The following is a 20,882-nucleotide window of genomic DNA, read 5'->3' on the forward strand; positions in this document are numbered from 1 at the left end:
TTTTCCTCAAATATCGGTATAAAGCTGTAAATACTGCAGTTTCAAATCTCGTGACCATTCTGTTGATTCTGAATCTCCGTTGTAAAATTATGCAATTTTAGTGCGTGCGATGCATTTTCTTTGCGTGGCTGAAAAAGGGTACCTCACGATCTGCACCCCTTCCCTCCATAGGTAATACACGTGAATTTCATAGTCATGCGTTGTTACTGAGTGGATGTGTAATTGAAACGTGTTCAGTTTGTTTTGTTGGCTTGATTTTCGTTTCTTTGTTACTGTTTTCATAGCTATAAAATGGCACTTTTTAATCCCACGCGCACCTTTTTGTTCTATACACAAACAGCCATGATACGCAGGGTGTCAATGTACCCTGCCGATAACTGGTACCCTTACCATACATTGAAGAAACCATCCAAGTCTATTGATTGTGGGAAATGTGGGCATCTTTGGAAAGGCAAGACAAGATAATGTACATGCTTACCAGCTACAGTACAGTTACAGTTAAAGTGATATTTAAAAACATTACCCTTAACTTGGTCAGACTCAGCCTGAGAGGATTTTATTCACTTTCTAACAAGACAAATCAGTCCTACTTCACGTACATCATTGTCTGTAGTACATCATGAAGTTTCACTGTGACTGTGTTCTACTATGACTGCTTCACAAATGCTCTAGTTAGTTTTGCTACTGTCAGTGCAGGAGTTCAACAGGTTACTGCTCTTGCATGTGCATGACTCTCACCCATAGCACATCCTCCTGGCACATATTAATGTTGTTCTTTTGATTACAATACACGAGTGACTGTGTCAGCATTGATTAGACGTGTTCATAACTGTTCAACATGTTCATAGACTTAGACTTTCTATCATCATTATGAACATGCACGCACAAGTGACTATACTCAAGAGTGCATACCTCCTGATTGCCTTGAACTATTTCACCCAGAGTAATCTCTTGCTTTCTGGTGACATAGAATGCAACCCTGGCCCTCGCAAGCCCAAGTACCCCTGTGGGGAGTGTAATAAAGCTTGTACCAACTATAAAGGTGCAAAAGCCAGTATCCTGTGTGAGTCGTGTAACACGTATGGTTTCACTCGGAGTGTGTAGGCCTGTCAGATTCTGCGTTAGACAACCTCGGAAGAAGTGATCTTCCATGGGAGTGCTGTCACTGTGGATTACCTAACTTTTCCTCAGGGCTCTTTAACTCTACAGAACTTGATGGATCTAGCACTGTGGACACTTCTAACACTTCTCACACTCACCCCTCAACAAGCTCCACAAGTTCAAGTCAACTCGGTTCCCCTCTCGCTAAATCATCACCGAGCTCCAAGACCAAATCTCATCAATCCTTTCAGAACCTCCGCTTTCTCGAGGTTAATTTCCAGAGCATTTTCGGGAAGCGTGAAGAATTCTGGAGTGTTTTGGATGCAGTCAAGCCTGATGTTGTTTTTGGTTGCGAAACGTGGCTTAAACCAGGGATTTCAAATGGAGAAATCTTCCCTCCTGGATTTGATGTTTATCGCATTGATCGCCAGGATGGTTACGGCGGTGCGCTACTTGCTGTCCATAGTAGCTTGAATAACCACCAGATTTCAATCAAGACTGAAGCTGAGCTAGTTGCTGCTAAGATTGTCAACAACAAACAGTCTATCGTTGTTGCCTCTTTCTACAGACCAACTAACAATAATGTTGACTACATGGTAGATCTGTGCAGTACCATCAGCCAGCTTTGCCAGGACAATCCAGGTGCCGCAGTTTGGTTTGCTGGAGACATAAATCTGCCAGATATCAACTGGGAAACCTCCAGCATCATCTCGCATCAGTACCGGCGTACCATCAATGAGACTTTCTTGCATCTACTGGAGTCGGCAGGTCTTGAGCAAATGGTTGATTTTCCAACCAGAGGGGATAACACACTTGACATCATCTTGACAAACAGGCCTTCCCTCACAAATAGATGTTCAGGTCTTTCTGCTCTAAGTGATCATGATCTTGTCTTCATGGATGCTAACGTACAAGCCAGCAGAAGAAAGCTCATTCGACGCAAGATTCTTCTATGGAATAAGACCGATTTTGACGTCATCCGCTCAAGGGTACAACAGATGTCAACCAGCTATACCTCCAGTTTCAATACTTCTACATCAGTCGATGACCTTGCCGACGCTCTGCAGCAGGAACTTGATTTGATCATCAGTGACTGTGTTCCTTCCAAGATGACCTCAACTAGAGTCAATCAACCGTGGTTTAATTCCAAAACCAAACGCATCCTGAGACGCAAACGTCGTGCCTTCAAAAAGGCCCGCCAGACGAATATGACCAGAGACTGGGACCGCTTCAAGCTCCTCAAGAAGGAAGCCCAAAAAGTGTGCCGTAAATCCTACAACAATTATGTGCACGACATCATCCACAGTGTACCAGCTGGCTGCAGAAACAAGAAGTTGGGTGCTTTAGTGAAAGCTAAGCGTTGCGACCACATAGGTGTTGCTCCACTGAAAGATGGAGGTTTCCTTCATTCGGACCCAAGATCTAAAGCCAACATCTTGAACAGGCAATTCTCATCTGTCTTTTCAATTGATGATGGAGCCCCTCTCCCAGACCTTGAGGACAAGGAGTACCCCACTATGGATAACATCCAAGTCAGTGAAAACGGAGTGATCAAGCTTTTGAAAAATCTCAAGTCCTTCACTGCCTCAGGTCCTGATGGGATACCAACTATGCTTCTGAAACAAGCAGCCGTGGAGATTGCACCAGCAGTGACTTTACGTTTCCAAGCTTCTATCAGCCAAGGAAAAGTGCCTTCACAGTGGAAGAAGGCTCAGATCGTTCCATTGTTCAAGAAAGGAAGTCGCTCTGATGCTGCAAACTACAGACCCATTTCTCTAACATCCGTACTGTGTAAGCTGTGTGAACACATAATTCACTGTGCTGTAATCCGTCACCTGACTGACAACAACATCATTTCGGATGCCCAGCATGGTTTCCGCAAACTGAGATCGTGCGAAACACAACTCATCTGCATGCTGGATGACCTTGCCAAGGGTTTAGACATGAAGTCACAAATTGTTGTGGTCCTTCTCGATTATGAGAAGGCTTTCGATAAAGTCTCCCATCGACATCTCATGGAGAAGGTCCAGCACTATGGAATCTGTGGTAAAACAGCAGATTGGATATCTGATTTCCTCCACTCACGCACACAATCTGTTCTTGTTGATGGCCAGGAGAGCAGGGAATCCCCTGTTACATCGGGAGTCCCACAAGGAAGTGTCTTGGGCCCCCTGCTCTTCCTCATCTTCATCAACGACCTGCCGGACTGCATCTCAAGTTCATCTGTCAGACTATACGCTGATGATAGTGTGGTTTACAGGCACATTTCTTCACCTGCTGACTCAACCCGCTTGCAGAGGGACTTAGATGCAGTTCAAGAATGGGAAGCGAAATGGCTGATGCGATTTAATGCTACCAAGTGTCAGGTCTTGCAGGTCACCAACAAGAGGAATCCCGTTCCTGCCTCCTACACCATTCATGACCATGTACTACAAGTTGTCCGCTCAACCAAATACCTGGGTGTCCATATCGATTCAAGATTGAATTTCAACAATCATGTGGATACCGTCACCAAGAAAGCCAATGGTACTCGAGCCTTCTTCTCACGCAACCTACGTCATAGCAGCCAAAAAGTCAAAGAAGCTGTCTACACAACATTCATCCGACCATCTGTCGAATACGCAGCGACTTCATGGGATCCGCACACACAACGGAACATACACAAGCTTGAGCAGGTTCAGAGAAGTGCAGCTCGATTTGTCACGGGCGACTTCGAAAGATCTAGCAGCGACACAGCCATGCTGGATCATCTCAAGTGGCCTCCACTGCAGGAACGTCGCTCCCAAAATCGTCTGCTGATGATGTATAAGATCAGACATCACTTGGTTGACATCCATTGGCAGACTTACCTGACCCAGCTCTCAACATCTACCAGAGGACACTGTTCCCGATTCACTATCCCCCACACCAGTACTACAGCGTATGCCAACTCATTCTTCCCACGCACCATCCGGGACTGGAACAGCCTGCCTGTTGATCCTGCCACATACCCATCCCTCATCGCCTTCAAAACTGCGCTGAGGGAACTCTGTAGGATGTAATTCTTCATCCAGAGATTTTTACTCGCACCTGTAAATATTTTTCACCTGATTTCAAATTTCTGTTGCCCCGGTGCGGCGTATGCGCATGTTCTCGCAGTGCGTTCATCCTCGACCATTTGAGGGCAGCACTTTATCGGAAGAAGAAGAAGAAGATGTGTTGTACCTTCGCGAGACTCTTTTTCAAGCTGAAGTTTATGACCCCACCCACATAATAACGTCACGAACTATTATGATTGGTCAATAGCAACCTCGCCGCAGCGGCAGACTAGAAAAATCGCTCTGCGGAGCGATTCGAGAAAACCGCTTGCGGTTGCCGCTCTGAAAAGTCACCGCTACCGCTCCAGTGTGAACGGTTGTACATGAACAACACGCGAGGGATTTTTGCGGCACGCCGCCGCCGCTGCCGCTGCCGTAAAACCGCTCCAGTGTGAACGGCCCTTAACGCAGCCCAACGCAGCACTACGCAATGAAACGAGCTAATACGAGGTCAATACGCAGACTCACGCAGAGGCTTTGCGTTCTAGCTCGCTAGTTTGAATTTTTTTCAAACATCCGCAACTGAACGCAAGATCAAAATCCATACGAGCTAAAGCCCCAGTCACATAATGCTCTGCGTCCGGCGTTACGTCCAAAAAAGTCTTTCTTTTTTTCCGCGGACCCCCGCGGATCCTTTGCCGTCACCAGAAATTTGTACAAAACATGCGGGCAAAAAATGCGGGCGATACGGACAGATACGACCAGATGCGAATACTTGCGTCCACTTGCGGATATTCTTACGAATTGGCACATAATAGTTCTGAACACTTGCGGAGAGTTGCGGATATTTTCGGATAGTTACAGATTGTTATTAATAATTATGGACAACTTGGTTTTCTCTTACGATTCCTGCTAAGTCAGTGTATTATGACAGCAAGGTTATCACATTTTGGACTGTCTTACATTGTACACTGGGAAAAACTGAAATTGAATTACGTACAAGTTGTGAAAAAATCGTAATCCTTTAATATGCTTTACAATAATAAAAGATATATGAAATTTTGAACTTGAAGTTTGAATTTGTTTGTGCAACTCAAATATGAATAAACGTCAAGAATGTAAAGAATATATGTGACCTGCATCACAAAACGAACAAAATGTCGCACACACTGATTTTGTGTGAGGACTGCAAATAGGTGAAATGGGTCAACCGAGCCAATCTTGACTTGGCTACCCTGGGTAAGTAAGGCTTTATCATTATTATTGTTATAATTATTATTATTATTATTATTATTATTATTATTATTATTATTATCATCATCATCATTATTATTATCATTATCATTAATTTCAGTTTAATCTGATAATCCCCTCATTGTTGTTACTCCGGTGGTTTCCATCCTGTTTTTTGTCCAATTCATCGCCCAACCAGCACGGTTTGGTAAAGATTAAGCGCTTGAATAGACACTGTACTTCAGAGCCTCTTTTCTCAGTTTGCACTTTTTCTGACAGTCTGAGTGTGTGCATTCTTTCCACTATTTAGGTAAATTAGGAGAGTCCATTTGATTTGAGTAATACATCATTATAAAGCTTAACGTCTCATGCTCTTTCAGAATATGCTCTCAACTAAAATCTCATGTGTGGCGACTCTTTGTGTGTTTTGTGGTGCAGGGTCAATTATAACATCACTATACCACAAATAAAATACAATATAGATCGAAAAGTTAAACATTAGAGTAAGAAAATATTACTTGCAGTCATGGAATAGACAAACTGTGGTTACGCTGTCGTTCAGCGATATTCATGACTTACTGGGTTATGTAAAGGAGATATTTATGATAAATTTCAAAATTTCGCAGATTCGGCGACGTCATTTTGCGTTTCTTTACGGATGAGTTACGGACAGTGACGTCTACATACGTCCCTGCGGATGCCTGCGTCCACGCTGCGTCCCCCTGCGTCCACTCATTCGTATCTATCCGCGGCGGACGTAATCCATCGTAAAGCACTGTGTGACTGGGGTATTAGACGAGGGGCAACCAGCAAATGCGAGCAAGGACGAGCAAGGTACGAGCGACAACGAGCTGCTTAACGCAGGCCAACGCAGCTTAACTTTGAATTGCGTTTCACTGCGTATGGTTGCGATACCTGCTCGCTTCACCTCGCGTAGCCTCGCTTTGGTTCGCATTGTGTTCTTTCAGCAACATCAGATCCAAACATATCAGTTTTTAAAAACACCTCATACTGAGTGTCCCGCTGTTATTGTAGGTTTTGTGGAAAATCTTTTTTTTTTCTCGAATTATATTACCACACAATGTATATCGCTGAAAAGTATTTCTTTTTTAAAAACACAGTAATATGCTCTGTTCAGTCCTCAACAACTGCAGGTAATTAGCAAGGTTGTCATTCCTGCTATAGTGACCGTAGGCAAGCCATTTTGAAATATAAGTAACCTGTAGTGAAAATAATGTCTTGACCCAAAGCGACATTTAGGGTGACCCTATAAGGAAAAGTTGACTTCAGGCCATGAAAACTACATCAGAATCGATTTCATTGATCCAGAAAACCTATAATACAGATTTTGACATTATTGTGAAATGATTACGTTTTTAAACGATGCAAGTTACTTTTGAATTTCAGAAGGCGGCCATATTGGATTTGGCCAATATGGCCTGAGGGCGCCCTTCTCGGCGCCCATCAAAAATTGAAATAGTATGGTTTTGGCAACATGTGTACCAAATTTAGTGCTTTTGGAAGAATGTGAACCAAAAAAGTCCTTTGTGCCCCCCCCCCCCCCCCCCCGTAACTGTAAAAATGTCAAAAATGTGTATACCAGTGCAACTCTCTACGAGCTTATGAAATACGCAGCAGGGCGAACTGATACGCTGCGGAACGAGTAACGGTCGAGTGGATGAGCAGTGAAACGAGGAGAAACGAGTTAATGCGAGCTGTAAGCGAGCTAGTGCGAGATGCTAGCGAGCAACGAACGAGTGGCGAACGAGGTACGCGCGCAACGGGGCGAGCAATCTTCGTGTTGAATCGTACTGTTACGAGCAAAAGCGAGCTGGAGCGAGGTGAAAAGCAACCTAAGGCAACCGTAGGCAATCATTTTGTACAAAATATACGAGCTACAACGCAACAATGTGACTGCTACAAAATATTTTGCCGCGGAGTGCTGCGTTAGGCTGCTTTAAGGCTGCGTTCGGCTGACGCAGCTATACGCAGCTAAAACCGCAAAGGTGTGAGCTGGGCTTTAGCAACACTTGATGACAGCTATAACTTCGGTAATCTTCGTATCAATGCTAAAACGGTGATCGGCAGTATCATCAACAGCGCCCTCTACACTACCGGGACTAATGAGCAACCCAAAGAGATTTTCCCCGGTGGGGAGGAGAAAAATCTCTTTGTGAGCAACCTCATGTCACAAGATATTGTATCATGTAAGTCCGCAAATCTAATCCCGACATTGGAAATGCTCATCATCTGGAAATTCAGAATGATTCAATTCGTAGGAACCGATGAATATACCTCTTAAAACTTACTGCTATAATGTTGCATACCATTTGAAGAAACTGCTGTTTGCTGTTTCTGAAGAAAATTGCTGTAACAACTAAGGTCTTGAAAGGATTTAGACAACATTTCTTAGTTTGTTATAATCTCTGACCAAACATAATTTCACCTGCTCCGACTGCTATACAGTGGCCTAAGATTATGTTTGGACTTAAAGTATGTACTGTTTCCATAATTCTGCGATCTTATAAATGCCGATGGTTACGGTGGATATTTTGATCCCGGAACGAATCCCAGTTACAGAGAGGTTTGAAGGAAAATTCAAGGGATAGAATTGAATGTTCAATATCATTAATATTCTTGATAATACTCGAAATCGCAGGATTTATAGCTACTCTGCTACCCTGTACATTTCCACAACGCCACTGTGTAGCTTTAGAACTACAAAAAGTAATGAATGGTATAGGATTTCCTGGTCAATTTCAAACTTTCTCCAATCAATTTAAAGTTTCGAGCAATCAATTTCGTCCGAAATGCGATCGCGATAAAAGAATCAGAGTTCAAATTCGTCTTTGGGCGCTCAAAACAAAGGAGGTTCAAGAGATCGAGTTTCAACTGGCTGTAATTATTCAAACAGTTATCAGTTTTTCAAATTCATGAAAATTCTTCCGTCGAGATGTTTTCATTGCAACTGATTGACAAATTGCCCTACATCGACGTAAATTTGTCAAACAGTTGCAATGAAAACATCTCGACGGAAGAATTTTCATGAATTTGAATAACAAAGCAGTACCCGCTACATGCTATAAGGATTAGAACCAACACTTGCTGTCGGACGAAAGCTCGGTGGTCTAGTGGAGATGACGCCTGTCCGGTGATCAGGAGGTCGTAGGTTCGAATCCTGCTCGAGTATGTACGCCCATGATTTTTTTATCATGGCTACTACTAAAACACTGATCAATTCAGTGCTTATTTACGTCGATGTAGGGCAATTTGTCAATCAGTTGCAGTTATCAGTTTTCTATTGATGTACAAAAGAATTCCAACAGGTGCATCTTGGTGATTTTGATGATCGCGGTTCGATGCCGCCGTCCTGCTGAGCAATCTGAAGAATCGTTTTGAACGTTGATAATAATAATGTTGGCTATATTTTATTTGCTTATTCATTAAATGAAATCAAATATCACTTATGATAAGTGCATATAAAACAAAAGTCAATCCCGTCCAGAAATATGTTCAAAAGTGTAGATCAGAGCTGTGACATGTCAAAGTGTTTAAAGGACAAGTCCACCTTCATAGACATGGGGGTTGAGTGAATGGAGCAATATCAGTAGAACACATCAGTGAGAGTTTGAGGGAAATCGGACATTCCGTTCAAAAGTTATGAATTTTTTAAGTTTCTGCTCTGTCACGGCTGGATGAAAAGACTACTATAGCTTGTGATGTCACATGAGTACAACGATATAAAGAAAGAATAAAGAAAATTCAACATATTTCCATTTTTCTCGCATAAGAAAAGAACACTCGACTCCTCTCTTTCAGGAGGCAGGGGGAATAATACTACCCTTAACATGCGTCAGTAGCAAGTCGAAGAACTGTGCACTTTATTCAAAAAGTAAAGTTTTGTGAAATTCTCTTTTTATTTTCCTTACATATATAGTTGTACGCATGTGACATCATACACTGTAGTAGTCTTCTCTTCCAGCAGTGACTGCGCAGATACTTAAAATATTCGTAACTTTTGAACGGATTGTTCAATTATCCTCAAATTTTCACTGATGTGTTCTACTAATATTGCTGCATTCTCTCAATCCTTATGTATATGGTGGACTTGTCCTTTAAAACTGTACCCTCCTGGAAAGCCGGTTTCATGACCTTTCCGCATGCATGATTTCGACAAATAAAACTGATATGGAATAAGCTTTAATTTTTATTAAAATATAAATCAGATTAATGTCCAGGCATGTCCAGTCGAGTAATTTTCATTTTCATTTAATCATTTTTTTTCGCATTTTCTATTCGCGCATCCCCGGACATTCCCGAACACAAGAAAGTGGCTACCGAGGTTGTTTCGTGCACCAGGCAACCAAGTTGTCAGAAGATCAAGAACGGTTGCAAGCCGATAACATGAATATCGATTTCTGCCAAAGCTTTTGTCGGATGAGAGACTACCGATACTTATACGGACTGGTAGACGGAGACCAGTGCCATTGTCAATCTGGCGTCGTTGTAGGACCTCAGCTTGACGATAGTCTCTGCCAAGCAAGGTGTAGCGGTGATCTATTTTCGAGCTGTGGAGGCTCTTCTTCAATAGCAGTCTTTAAAGGTAGCTGTACTCTAAAATGTCTGATATCCGTCAAATTAGTAATTGATCCATTGCATCCCATGTACGTGAATAATTCTACTCGGAGAACTTCAAATGTTTTCGCCTCAGTACATATATATATATATATATATATATATATATATATATATAATTATCATATATATATAATTATATATATATATATATATATATATATATATATATATATATTTAATAGTTATATTCTTAATGTCACGATGACCCGCGTTTTTATTATTTTCATTTTGTTTTTGCTCAGTCCTAAGTTCCTCCCAGGTAATTCGGAGTTTTTTAGACTTGTGTATATTTGACATAAGGCCTTTAAAATACCTCAATTTTATTGTACGTGTCTCTTTTTGTGCTTATGCTGAACACTAGTTCCAATGCAACAACAGTCTTGTTATGTGCATACCGTAGAGTATATAATCATGTTTTATTCTGAAACAAATGAAAATGGGATCACAAATGATAATTATGGTTCACATTGTAGTTTAGTTTTCACCACATGTGCATTCCTTATTTTTCTATTATGTTTGGTTTATCTGGTCTGCATTTCGTATCACATCTGCTCTTCGTTTCTCATTCACAGCCACCATGACCACCGCTTATTCGGGGCTTGCAGCCAAATAAGCTTGCTCTTATGGAGATCCCGTCGTATACTTCTCTTTGTAAACCAGATTTCCATTTTAACCAGTTATATTGGCAATGACAATGACAACGAATTTTAATTCTTAAAACGGCCCCTCCAGGAGCATGGAAGAATTACATTGGGTATATAAAACACACGCACACACACACGCACACGCACACAGGCACACACGCACACGCACAATCTTTGGCAGTCAAAGCACTTAAAAAATCGGCGAGATTTAACACTAAGTTTAGCACGCTGTGTCAATTGACACATTTTACATTTTCCTATAACACTACGACTATACTTGTTATGACTGTAAAGAAAAAACTATAAAACTTCCTAGACAAATTCTGAACTTTGTGTAGACTATGATTATAATTACTGTGTATGTTATTATGTATGAATATTCTTTTGTTTGTTTATAATTGACAAGGTGCAAGAATCTGTGCAATTATTATTGATGTAACATAATAATCATACGAAGAGTAAATTGAACTGACACTGAAACTGAGGTCATTATTTTCTAAAACAGCACTGACTAGAAAACGTTGGAGTAAATGAATACCTATCCGCGCTTCTCCGATTTCAGACTCCCCATTCTTTTAAGAAAACTGCCCAATAACTCTCGACAGCTTAAAAGCTGTTACGAGGAAAGCAAGGTCATTTTCGAGAACATCCTTTCAAACATAGATAATAAAAAATAAGTTAAATTTTCACTCATTTTCCTAGTACTTTCAATACGGATGGTTTTCTATTCTTTCTTGGTCAAGTACATAGCTGATACATGTATTATGTCAGCTTTCCACCAATATAAGACGGAATGATGCAATGAATTTATTATGATATTTTATACAGTATCATAGAGTTAGACGGAGGAAGCTATATAGAAATCGTAACTTCGTTTATTATATTGCTTTGTAATTGCATATGCATTCGAATAATTTATACGTCATTTCATTATCGTAATTCTTTTGTGTTTATATTTTAAGCTGAAAATGCAGAAAGAAGATAAAAAAGATAAAATTAGCAAGCAAGCAAACAAACTTAATAACAAGGACCAGAAATCTTAATCTATCGCAAACCCTTATGTGGTCATATATAATTACATCATATTATACTATATGTAATTATATATAAACATATATTTATATGTATATTGTATACATGTATTATAAGCACGTGGATACGTATATAGTTGAATTATTGTTTGTGCGATACTATAGATAGTATTAGTCAGTTTGCAACTTTCATGTGAATATAAACCTAATGCTTGTAGTATTTTACCTATTATTCAACTTTCAATAAAATTCACTTTTCAATATTTTACAAATTTCATTTTCAAACCTTTCAGTTCCAGGAACAATCGGTTGGACGGATATTCCATCTTCCCGTCGCCCCCAAATCTTAACCACCTCAACCTCGCAACCGTCCAATCCTATTTCAGCAGCAGTAGCAGAAGCAGCATCGACACCTCGAGGTGAGTATTATTGGTTGTATTCTAAAATTCCCCCTTTTTTATGGAGCTAACTTGACAGGCAATGATACAGTCAACATTGTAACTTTCGTTTTTAGGATAAGGTTTGCGATGTAAAACGAACATTGAAACCATCGTTTGATTCAAGTGTCTTCTCACTTGTATAGAAATGGATGTTAAAGGAGACCTCCGGATGATTTTCAGATTTTTACATTTGAACAGCTATAAATTAGTTATACTGAGGACAGAGTTTCAGAATTTGTGATAATTGGGATGAAGAATAAGAATATTTTCAAAATTTAGAACAAATTGCAATGAACAAGGATGATGACATGGCGGAGTCACCATAAGAATGCATGAGTTGGGGCTCAAGGAAGCATAACAAAAGAAGAAGGCATGCATAGATTATTCACAGGTGAACTCGCAAGCAAGCGGTATTGTAATGGAATTACACTGCTACATTTCTGAAATATGTGAACCTCCTATGTCATCATCCTTGTTCAGTGTAATTTGTTTAAGGTTTTTCAAAGTATTGTTTCTCTGCACAAGAACCACAATAAATTCTACAAATCTATACATGGAATTGTCGATTTATGTACTACATGATGTGAAACTATGAAAATCGTCTGGAATGTCCCTTTAATGGTTATTGGTCATATGAAAAAAAAATGATATTAGTCGTACACTGTAGTTGCTGATATAACTTCAAGTTACATCGCTGCTCCGTGACTGGTCTAAAACAAAAACAGAAAGCATACAAATCAAGGACAAATCATTAATTCTTGAAATTCAGGATTTTGTTATAAATACACAAATTTAGTGATTATTGGATAATGTATAAAACTGTTTGTTCCCCCCCCCCCCCCCGTGTTCTAGGAGTAGGCCTATATGCGCCGTTTAGTTTACCTCAGTACAATTTAAGGTTTATGAGAATGCGTAGTAACATCAACGCATAAAAATTACGTTTATTTTGTCATGTGCATTTCTTATGTGCTCTGCTCGTACACGTCAATTTGAGAGAAAGGAAGGCTATGGAAAAGGCGACTGTTCTATATAGCAGAATACATGCGACACGATGAAATGTTCAATATATTCTGTGCAACGTCGGTGTAACCACTGAGCCCTTTGAATATTAGTATTAATCAGCAAGAGCGATAAAGAAAAAAACCCAGATATGATTAACCTTCGCCCTCCTCCATACCTCCTGAAAAAGAACGAGAGAAAAAGCACCAGAACTTTCACCAATCACTCCAACAACCTAGACCTATAAGACCAAGTGACCTGTACTGTATACATATTGTTGCCTACAATGCAAGAATCGTAATTGATGATGTTCAGGAATGAAGAGCAATGCAGGAAACCAAAAGATGTCGTTTTGAAGTACTCTTCAGGTAGAATTTCAAGAATTCAAAAGCTTCAATGAAATAAGAAAAACATGGAGACTGAAAACAAAATTGGGCAATTACATAGTAACGACGAAGATAACAGCATCACCCGCTGCTTATAGTCACACTCTGTTTTCCCAATGGAGATGCTGCTTCAAATTTTGGTGAATATAGTGTGAGAAGGATGTATTTAAAAATAAACTCATTGTTGGAAGCAGTCTAATAAATGATAATAATAATACATACATACATACAATTTCTATAGCGCCATTCTCCACTTTAATTGAATGCTCAAGGCGCTTTACATGGAAGCAAAAAGACTGAAGATACAAGTACATCACTGTAATAGAAGAAGATGAAGAAGCAGAAGAAAAAAAGACATAAAAATCAAATGTGTATAGACAGGAGCAATTTGTCGCCAATTCTTGAATGCAATTATCTTTAATAGAAAATAACAGAAAATCCAAGCTGAATTGTCTTGTGAGAGTTGTCTACACGAAAATTTTAATCTCGATAACCCCTGATTACTACTTGTGTATATAATGTTTGGTTTCCTTCTTTTTTCCCATTTGCAGCATGTACTAGCATTAGGAATGTGGTCCATACTGGAGCCCTAACTGTGGCCGTGATTGCCTGTTTTGCGTTTGCGGTGTTATCAATCATATTTCTCGTATATGCAAAGTAAGTCCAGTTTCCTTGGCATTTGAAACTACTAACTGAGATGACCACATATGTCACTGATTTTCTTCCTCTTTTTCTTTTTTTTTTGTTTTTTTGGCCACAAGGATTTTCCAAGAACACATGAACACTTGCTGAAATGTAAAGTATTACTCCCGTGAGAATTAAAAGGTCTTCATGGGGATAACATTTTACATATATATATATATATATGTATATATATACACTCAGCAAAAAAAGTAAGTTCCCCCCTAACATTTTTGGATATATCTCAAAAAGTATTTTACCGATTTTTATAATTCAAACAGTAATGGATAAGGAATTTTATTACTCATAACATGAGTGGCAAATCATTGCCACCAGATAACATTATTGGTGTGAAAAATGCATTTTACGTCAAAATGCATGGGGAAAAAAGTGGCACTTTAGTGATTTGCATTGACTTTTACACAAATAATCAAACAAACATTCATGGTTCTGAACTTTTATGCATGTTTAATTGTATATTTCTCTATCTCTTTCTTTTCATGAGCATACAGTGAAGTATTTTATAATTGATATGTCCACCATCCGCTTCAATGACCAACCGGCATCTCTTCCTCATACTGTTAACTAAAGTTTGTACTTGGCGCTGCTCAATGTTGGCCCATGCTCTATGCAAGTTGCGCTGAAATTCTTGCAGTGAAGTGTCATCTTTCACCTTCTTGCTCGCTTTCCGCTTAATGCTATCCCACAGATTCTCGACTGGATAACAGTCAGGGGATCTTGCATCAGGCCACTCCATACGTTCGATGCCATTTCTCTCAACAAACTGATCTACATTTTGCTATAAACTTGCATAGGAAATGTACACAATATGCTTATTATAACCTTAAGTGCATAAAATGCATTTTTTCCACACCAATGATAACATCTGGTGCAATGGCAATGATATGCCATTCATGTTATGAGTAATAAAGTTCCCTATCCATTCCCGTTTGAATTATGAAAATCGGTAAAATACATTTTGAGATATATCCAATAATGCTAGGGGAACTTACTTTTTTTGGTTATTTCAGCCTGCCTTCTGAAAGAGGATGTCAGGTACTCTTTTATTTTGCAAGAAAAGCAAAAATATGTTGAATTTTCTGTATATCTGGTTTATTTCATTGTACACATGAGACATCAGACAGCTGTAGTAGTCCTCTCATCCAGCAGTGACAGCGCAGAAACTACAAAAATTCAGAACTGTTGAATGGATTGTCGAATTTTCCTCAAACTTTTATTGATGTGTTCTATCAATTTTGCTGTATTCTCTAAATCCACATGAACATTGATATAAGGGGAGCTTGTCCTTGCAAGAGAAGAATCATGCCTTATAACATAAAATCAAATATGCATGAGTGACATTACTGCATGTCACTAGCTTGATAAACAATCTATAGTTTGGATTATTTATTTTTTTTTTTTGGTCATACTTCAAGCTATTTAGAAATAAACTATTCTCCCTGATGATACCTTGTTCTTAATGTGAAATAATGTCATCATCTTATTTGACAATACCTGATGAGATTTGAAATTGGTGTTTCTAACTTTTAATCTCAATACCAAATATTTAAATCCGAAATTTTCATCTGTCATCAACGCAGCTTTCATCAGCAGAATGACCCGTCTTCTCTGCTGAAGACTTGACGGTTAATAAGCGGGTCATAAACTTTCGGAAGTTTAACAGATGAATTTTCAATACAGATGAGCTTCTACTCCAATACCCGAAGAGATCCTTAATACCCACTTGGTCGAGTGCTCAAATTTTACCTTGATCAGGAAATTAATTGCTTTATACATTTAGAATAACTTCGATAATATGATAGTAGGATTTTTCATTTCTCCCTTTTAAAAGTTGTTTTTCTCATCACGTGCTCATAATACTAATCTGTCTTCTCCTTCTTCCTCTTCTCTTCCGTCTTTGCCAGGAGAAGAGGAAAACGGAATGGTCTTAGTCGGAACACTTCCGATAATCGAGACACGTATGCAGGGTTGCAACCTGTGTCTGGCCCCGATTCAGTCTACCAAGGATTGAGAGTGAAGGTCGAGTCGAAATCCAGCGATCCTCCAGATCAGGTTTACGAAAATCAATTCGTTATGGCTCCGCGAGGGAGAAAGGCGCACCTTCGTTCAAATGCCGGCGACACCGGTGATAACGAATACGCGCTTTGTGAATATGAGAATTGTCAAAAGGTGTAATATTTGAATGAAAAGAACATTGTAACCCCCCCTCCCCCCCCCCAAAAAAAAAGTACATTACGATGAGATTCCGAACAGCATGATTTTTTTCTTGTTTTTGTTAAGAGGGATCTTTTAACTTTTTAAGAAAAATATAACGTAGATATGATAAGATATTGCACAAGGCCCAAAAAAAAAAACCACACACACAAACAAACAAAGAAACAAACAAAATGTACCATTATACATTATGCACATTTATTTTCTAATCACATTAATTATGTCATGTTGTTTCTTCTAGAGCTGTAATATTCCTTTCACAAAACAGTAAGCCACTAACAAAGTTCGCATATTGTCATTCACTTCGAGAAATTAGACATCTTTTCTTCGCTTTTTTGTACTTAGTAGACGACTTACACTAATCTTCTTAATACTTTCACATGAACGACATAAATAAGACACCAACAGTCATTAGGGCTAAAATGTATGATATCTATAAGTCAGATGTTAAGGAATGTGAAATAGGATATGATAGTTTAATATTTACGAAATAACATACAAGAATGAAAAAAAAAAGATTATAAGCGGAGGTGCTGTAATCCGAAGAAACTTCACCATGGATAGTTCGGCTCATCATGAAACATGATGAACACCGAACACGGAGAATCTAGTAAAACGAAGTTTGCAAGATTGTAAGAATAAGCACGCGGGAGTTTGGTTTGCCCATGCAGAGTCAGACATTACCCTTCATAGGGGTAACATCAAACATTGTGTAATACATTGTACAATGTATCTTGACTTGTGTGTTTCCATGGGCTTGAAATGAGTGGAGGGAGATGAGCATTGTTTCTGGATCGACGAGTATTGTATGAGCAATTATACATTCCAGAGCCCATCCACGCATTCTGCCTCACTTTTCGTGCTTTGGATAATAGGCCTACACAATGTAGCCTGTGAATGAACCCACTGCACGTTGCTATAGTCGGTCAGAGAGCGCGGAGTAGTACGTAACTAAATACACATAAATCATTGTGTATTAAAGGCCTGGAATACGAGAAGTTTAATATGCGGCTCTTGTCCTTGTCATGTTTTCTTCTTGCCTTCCTCTTTTTTTGAAAGTTTCCTTTCTTCCTACAAACTATAAATCATGCATCTAAATAGCCTCAACTATACAGAATGAAAGCAATGTATTTGTCATTAGACAATGCTGCGTGTGTGTTTAATAATATATTTTATTTTGAAATGTATAAAGCTATATGTAGACACTTTTTGATGTTGAGATTATTATACGAGTGTATAATGTAATGTGTCGTGTGTATAAACATAATACCGTTCAATGTGTGTATTTTCTCAGGCGAGAAGTTTTGTAAATATATAGCGTATGTTATGTTAGCTATATGTCTTGAATGTAGTTCTTTGTGATGTGAACACTTGATCTATAATGACCATGATGACCGTGAAAGACTTTTAGAGCAGTTCTAAACATGCACGACATGTCTGAAAGATAATAGCGTGTGTTTATGTCGGATCTTTTATTTGTCCTGATGCAAGCACTTATATCATTGTCAGAGATTTCTAACACTCCTAATGGTTGAATGGATTATTCAATAAAATACGTATACATAACTTTTATAATGTCTGTACATCGTGCTATATCTAATGTTACATTCTACTCTGATGTATAGGGCTTTACCATCGGAATGGCCAACCCCCCCCCCCCCCAAAAAAAAAAAAAAAAAAAACACCAACACGATTCCATTCTATGCTGAGGCGATGACGTCACTTCTTTTAATTCATCATAATTTTGCAAGAGATATAACTGTAATGTGAACATGCGAAACTTCAGAATCCTTTACCTTTCTTGTTTCCTATCCAACATTATGGCGAAGTAAATTGGGTATAGAATGAATGTAAAATCGGGCATTGTGATTATAATGGAATGCCATGAGAGTAAATTAAATTTTGAAAAGATCTAAATCATTTTTATCCCAGCAAAGTGTACATTCGATAAAAAGGTTTTCTTAAAGACGAGAAATGAGAAATTTCGCGAAGTGGAATTTTCACATGCCCAACAGTACACAATATATACATGTATATATATATATATATATATATATATATATATATATATATACATACATATATATATATATATATATATATATATATATATATATCATATGCATACACATATATATACATGTTGAGATTTCACGTATTGGCTCCACGAAGATACAAAGAAATAAACTGAAGAAGGTGGAGGCCGCTGAAAATTTGAGTCACACAAACTCATTCTATATTGGCATTAAAAAAAATGTATTACCAGTTTATTTCTTCATTATATATATGTATATATATATATATATATATATATATATATATGACGACGCAAGGAGAAGAAGAAGAAGAAAAAGAAAAAGAAGAAGAAGAAGAAGAGAAAAAGAAGAATAAGCCAGTTCGGGGTTCCAGTTGAGCACGAGCAGAAAAAGGTCATTGGTACCGAGAGACAGGTTGGTTTTTAATTTCATTGAGATATGCATCTGTAATGCTATGATTATCCACGGAATCCTTATAGATGTAGCCCAGTGGCTACTAGCGCACAAAATTGCCCGGTGACGCAAAAGTACACAGCCCTATACAGCCCCTTCTTTGAGTTTATGCAATCAGGGAGGTCCCTGATGAAATCCTTTGTTTTGCTTCCTGTCAGACTTCCTTTGTTTTCTCGTCTTCAATGCCCCTTCCCAAGAAAAGAGTGATTGACAGCAGTTTATGAGTTTGGCAATTAACTCCCCCATATGTATAACAGGTCCATAATCTTCAGCACCAGAGCCCCACTCCAAATAACTGAACGTAACTAGTGTGAGGAGGCGCCTCACACCCTAATTTTCATGTGCACTGATTCCGGTGTCTTAAGAAGTAGTCAAACAAATTAAGAGACCATTGGTGAGCAATGCGGACACTGGCCCTTTGTCTCCTGCCCCTTGTTTGATATCGTTAATTGTAAGCGGAAATTGACAGGAAACACTACAGAAGATTTTGCTTAGAAAATAATGGGAGGAGCTAATGGAACATTTCACCAATGGGGTTTTATCATTTTGTGGAGACCACTCCCAAAGATCAGATTTAACCAATGAAATAGTGGTAGGAAAAGAAAATGTGAATAGTTAATCAGGTATAAAAGAGCATGTTTGAGAGTTGTTTAAAAAGTTGGTGAGTGTCAAAACTTGGCGAGTGTCAAGACTTGGTGAGTGTCAGACTTGGTGAATGACTGAGCTGAGAGGAGAGAAGTGGCAAGCAAAATTCGACCGAGCTCCTACACATTATGTAGAGAAGCAATTAAGAGCGTCACAGAATTTTGGAACTTTGAGAGTTGTTTGAAGCTTGAGGAGACAGGAGCAGATTTTTGGTTGGAGACCACTAAGATAGAGTTGGAAACCCCCTTCCTTCACCCATCATGTCCTCTCCAAACTAATTATTAACCTGCACTGACACTGTGTACCTCGCTGACATAGAACTGTGAGCGTCATCACGATGATGTTAATCGGACTGTTCACCTGATTTAATTCGGCTCGCCCAAAGTCAGAGTGTAATGAACTCGAGCGACAACTGGTTGACTGGCGTCATGGTCATGATGGTCGGAGCATTCCATCCGACTGAGGAAAAACATGTACCTATTGTTGTAGGTCCATGAGCAAAGTAAAGTCACAGCGACTGTGTTGATGCTGGACTCCCCACGCCCCCCTGGTGATGAACCGGTATACGAGTTTGTGGTAGAGGCAGATTTCCGACTGGACACCCCAGCTCATCGACGATGACGAGAACGACATGCGGAGGAGGTCTTCATGCGTCGACCAAACAGACGTCGAGCTAAGTGGCCACACCCCCACTAATTTCATTTTCCCAACTAACCAAACCCCTTCCCCTTCCGTAAAGTAAAATGGTCGTAAAGGGTCTCCTGTTAATGAGTGTTAAAGAGATGAGTGCGAGAGAGAGGTCCTGTTATATTATGTATTATTGATTAGTGTTGCAAAGGTGACAAAATGTCATTCCGTAGATATTTGCAGAAAATATGTCATGAGTTGTAAAAAGGAAATTGTTTGTGAGCCACTCATTATTTCGGGCCTACGGGAAGGCCGGTGAATAAATATGCTGTTTGAAGCATTAGAGTTAATTATATAAAATTGAACCCTTGTTTATATTTTGTCCTCACCCCTGTGGAGAAATATTAGGTCCCTTTTAAATTTTGGTATTGAAAGTTGATGATGATTGGTGTCTATGTGATTACCTAACCCCCGACCAGTACAGAGAGAAGCTAACAGACCAGACCAACATTTATCCGCCTCTGTACAACATTGGTCGCCCCCTTGAGACAATTTGGGGTTTGGGGGGGTTAGACTGAACTCACCGACCTTCTTTCCCGTTTATCAGCACGATGCTCTAGTATTTTTTTTTGTGTTAAGTGTAACTAATATAATTATATCAGATAAGTGCACCTCTCAACTAATTTACACAGGTTAAGTTTTTGTGTCGTATTGTG

General features: G+C 39.1%; 1 protein-coding gene across 1 annotated transcript; it reads left to right on the forward strand.

Moving 5' to 3' along the window:
- Nucleotides 1-648: 648 nt before the first annotated feature.
- LOC139711457 (uncharacterized) lies at nucleotides 649-20,160 on the forward strand. Its single transcript, XM_071623336.1, has 5 exons — nucleotides 649-671; nucleotides 1,271-4,138; nucleotides 11,958-12,083; nucleotides 16,096-16,243; nucleotides 20,029-20,160. Exons 1-5 carry the CDS (start codon nucleotides 649-651, stop codon nucleotides 20,158-20,160), a joined length of 3,297 nt encoding a protein of 1,098 aa, XP_071479437.1.
- The last annotated feature ends 722 nt before the right edge of the window (nucleotides 20,161-20,882 follow it).

This window comes from Diadema antillarum, unplaced genomic scaffold, assembly GCF_040938485.1.
Source record: "Diadema antillarum isolate AM-2024a unplaced genomic scaffold, OU_Dant_1.0 seq00001660_RagTag, whole genome shotgun sequence".
Classification (NCBI taxonomy): Eukaryota; Metazoa; Echinodermata; class Echinoidea; order Diadematoida; family Diadematidae; genus Diadema; species Diadema antillarum.

Coding starts and splice junctions, on each gene's coding strand:
- LOC139711457 (XM_071623336.1), top strand. CDS start 649: ATGACTGCTTCACAAATGCTCTA. Junction 672..1,270: donor ACTGCTTCACAAATGCTCTA/GTTAGTTTTGCT, acceptor CCCCTCAACAAG/CTCCACAAGTTCAAGTCAAC. Junction 12,084..16,095: donor AGCAGCATCGACACCTCGAG/GTGAGTATTATT, acceptor CGTCTTTGCCAG/GAGAAGAGGAAAACGGAATG.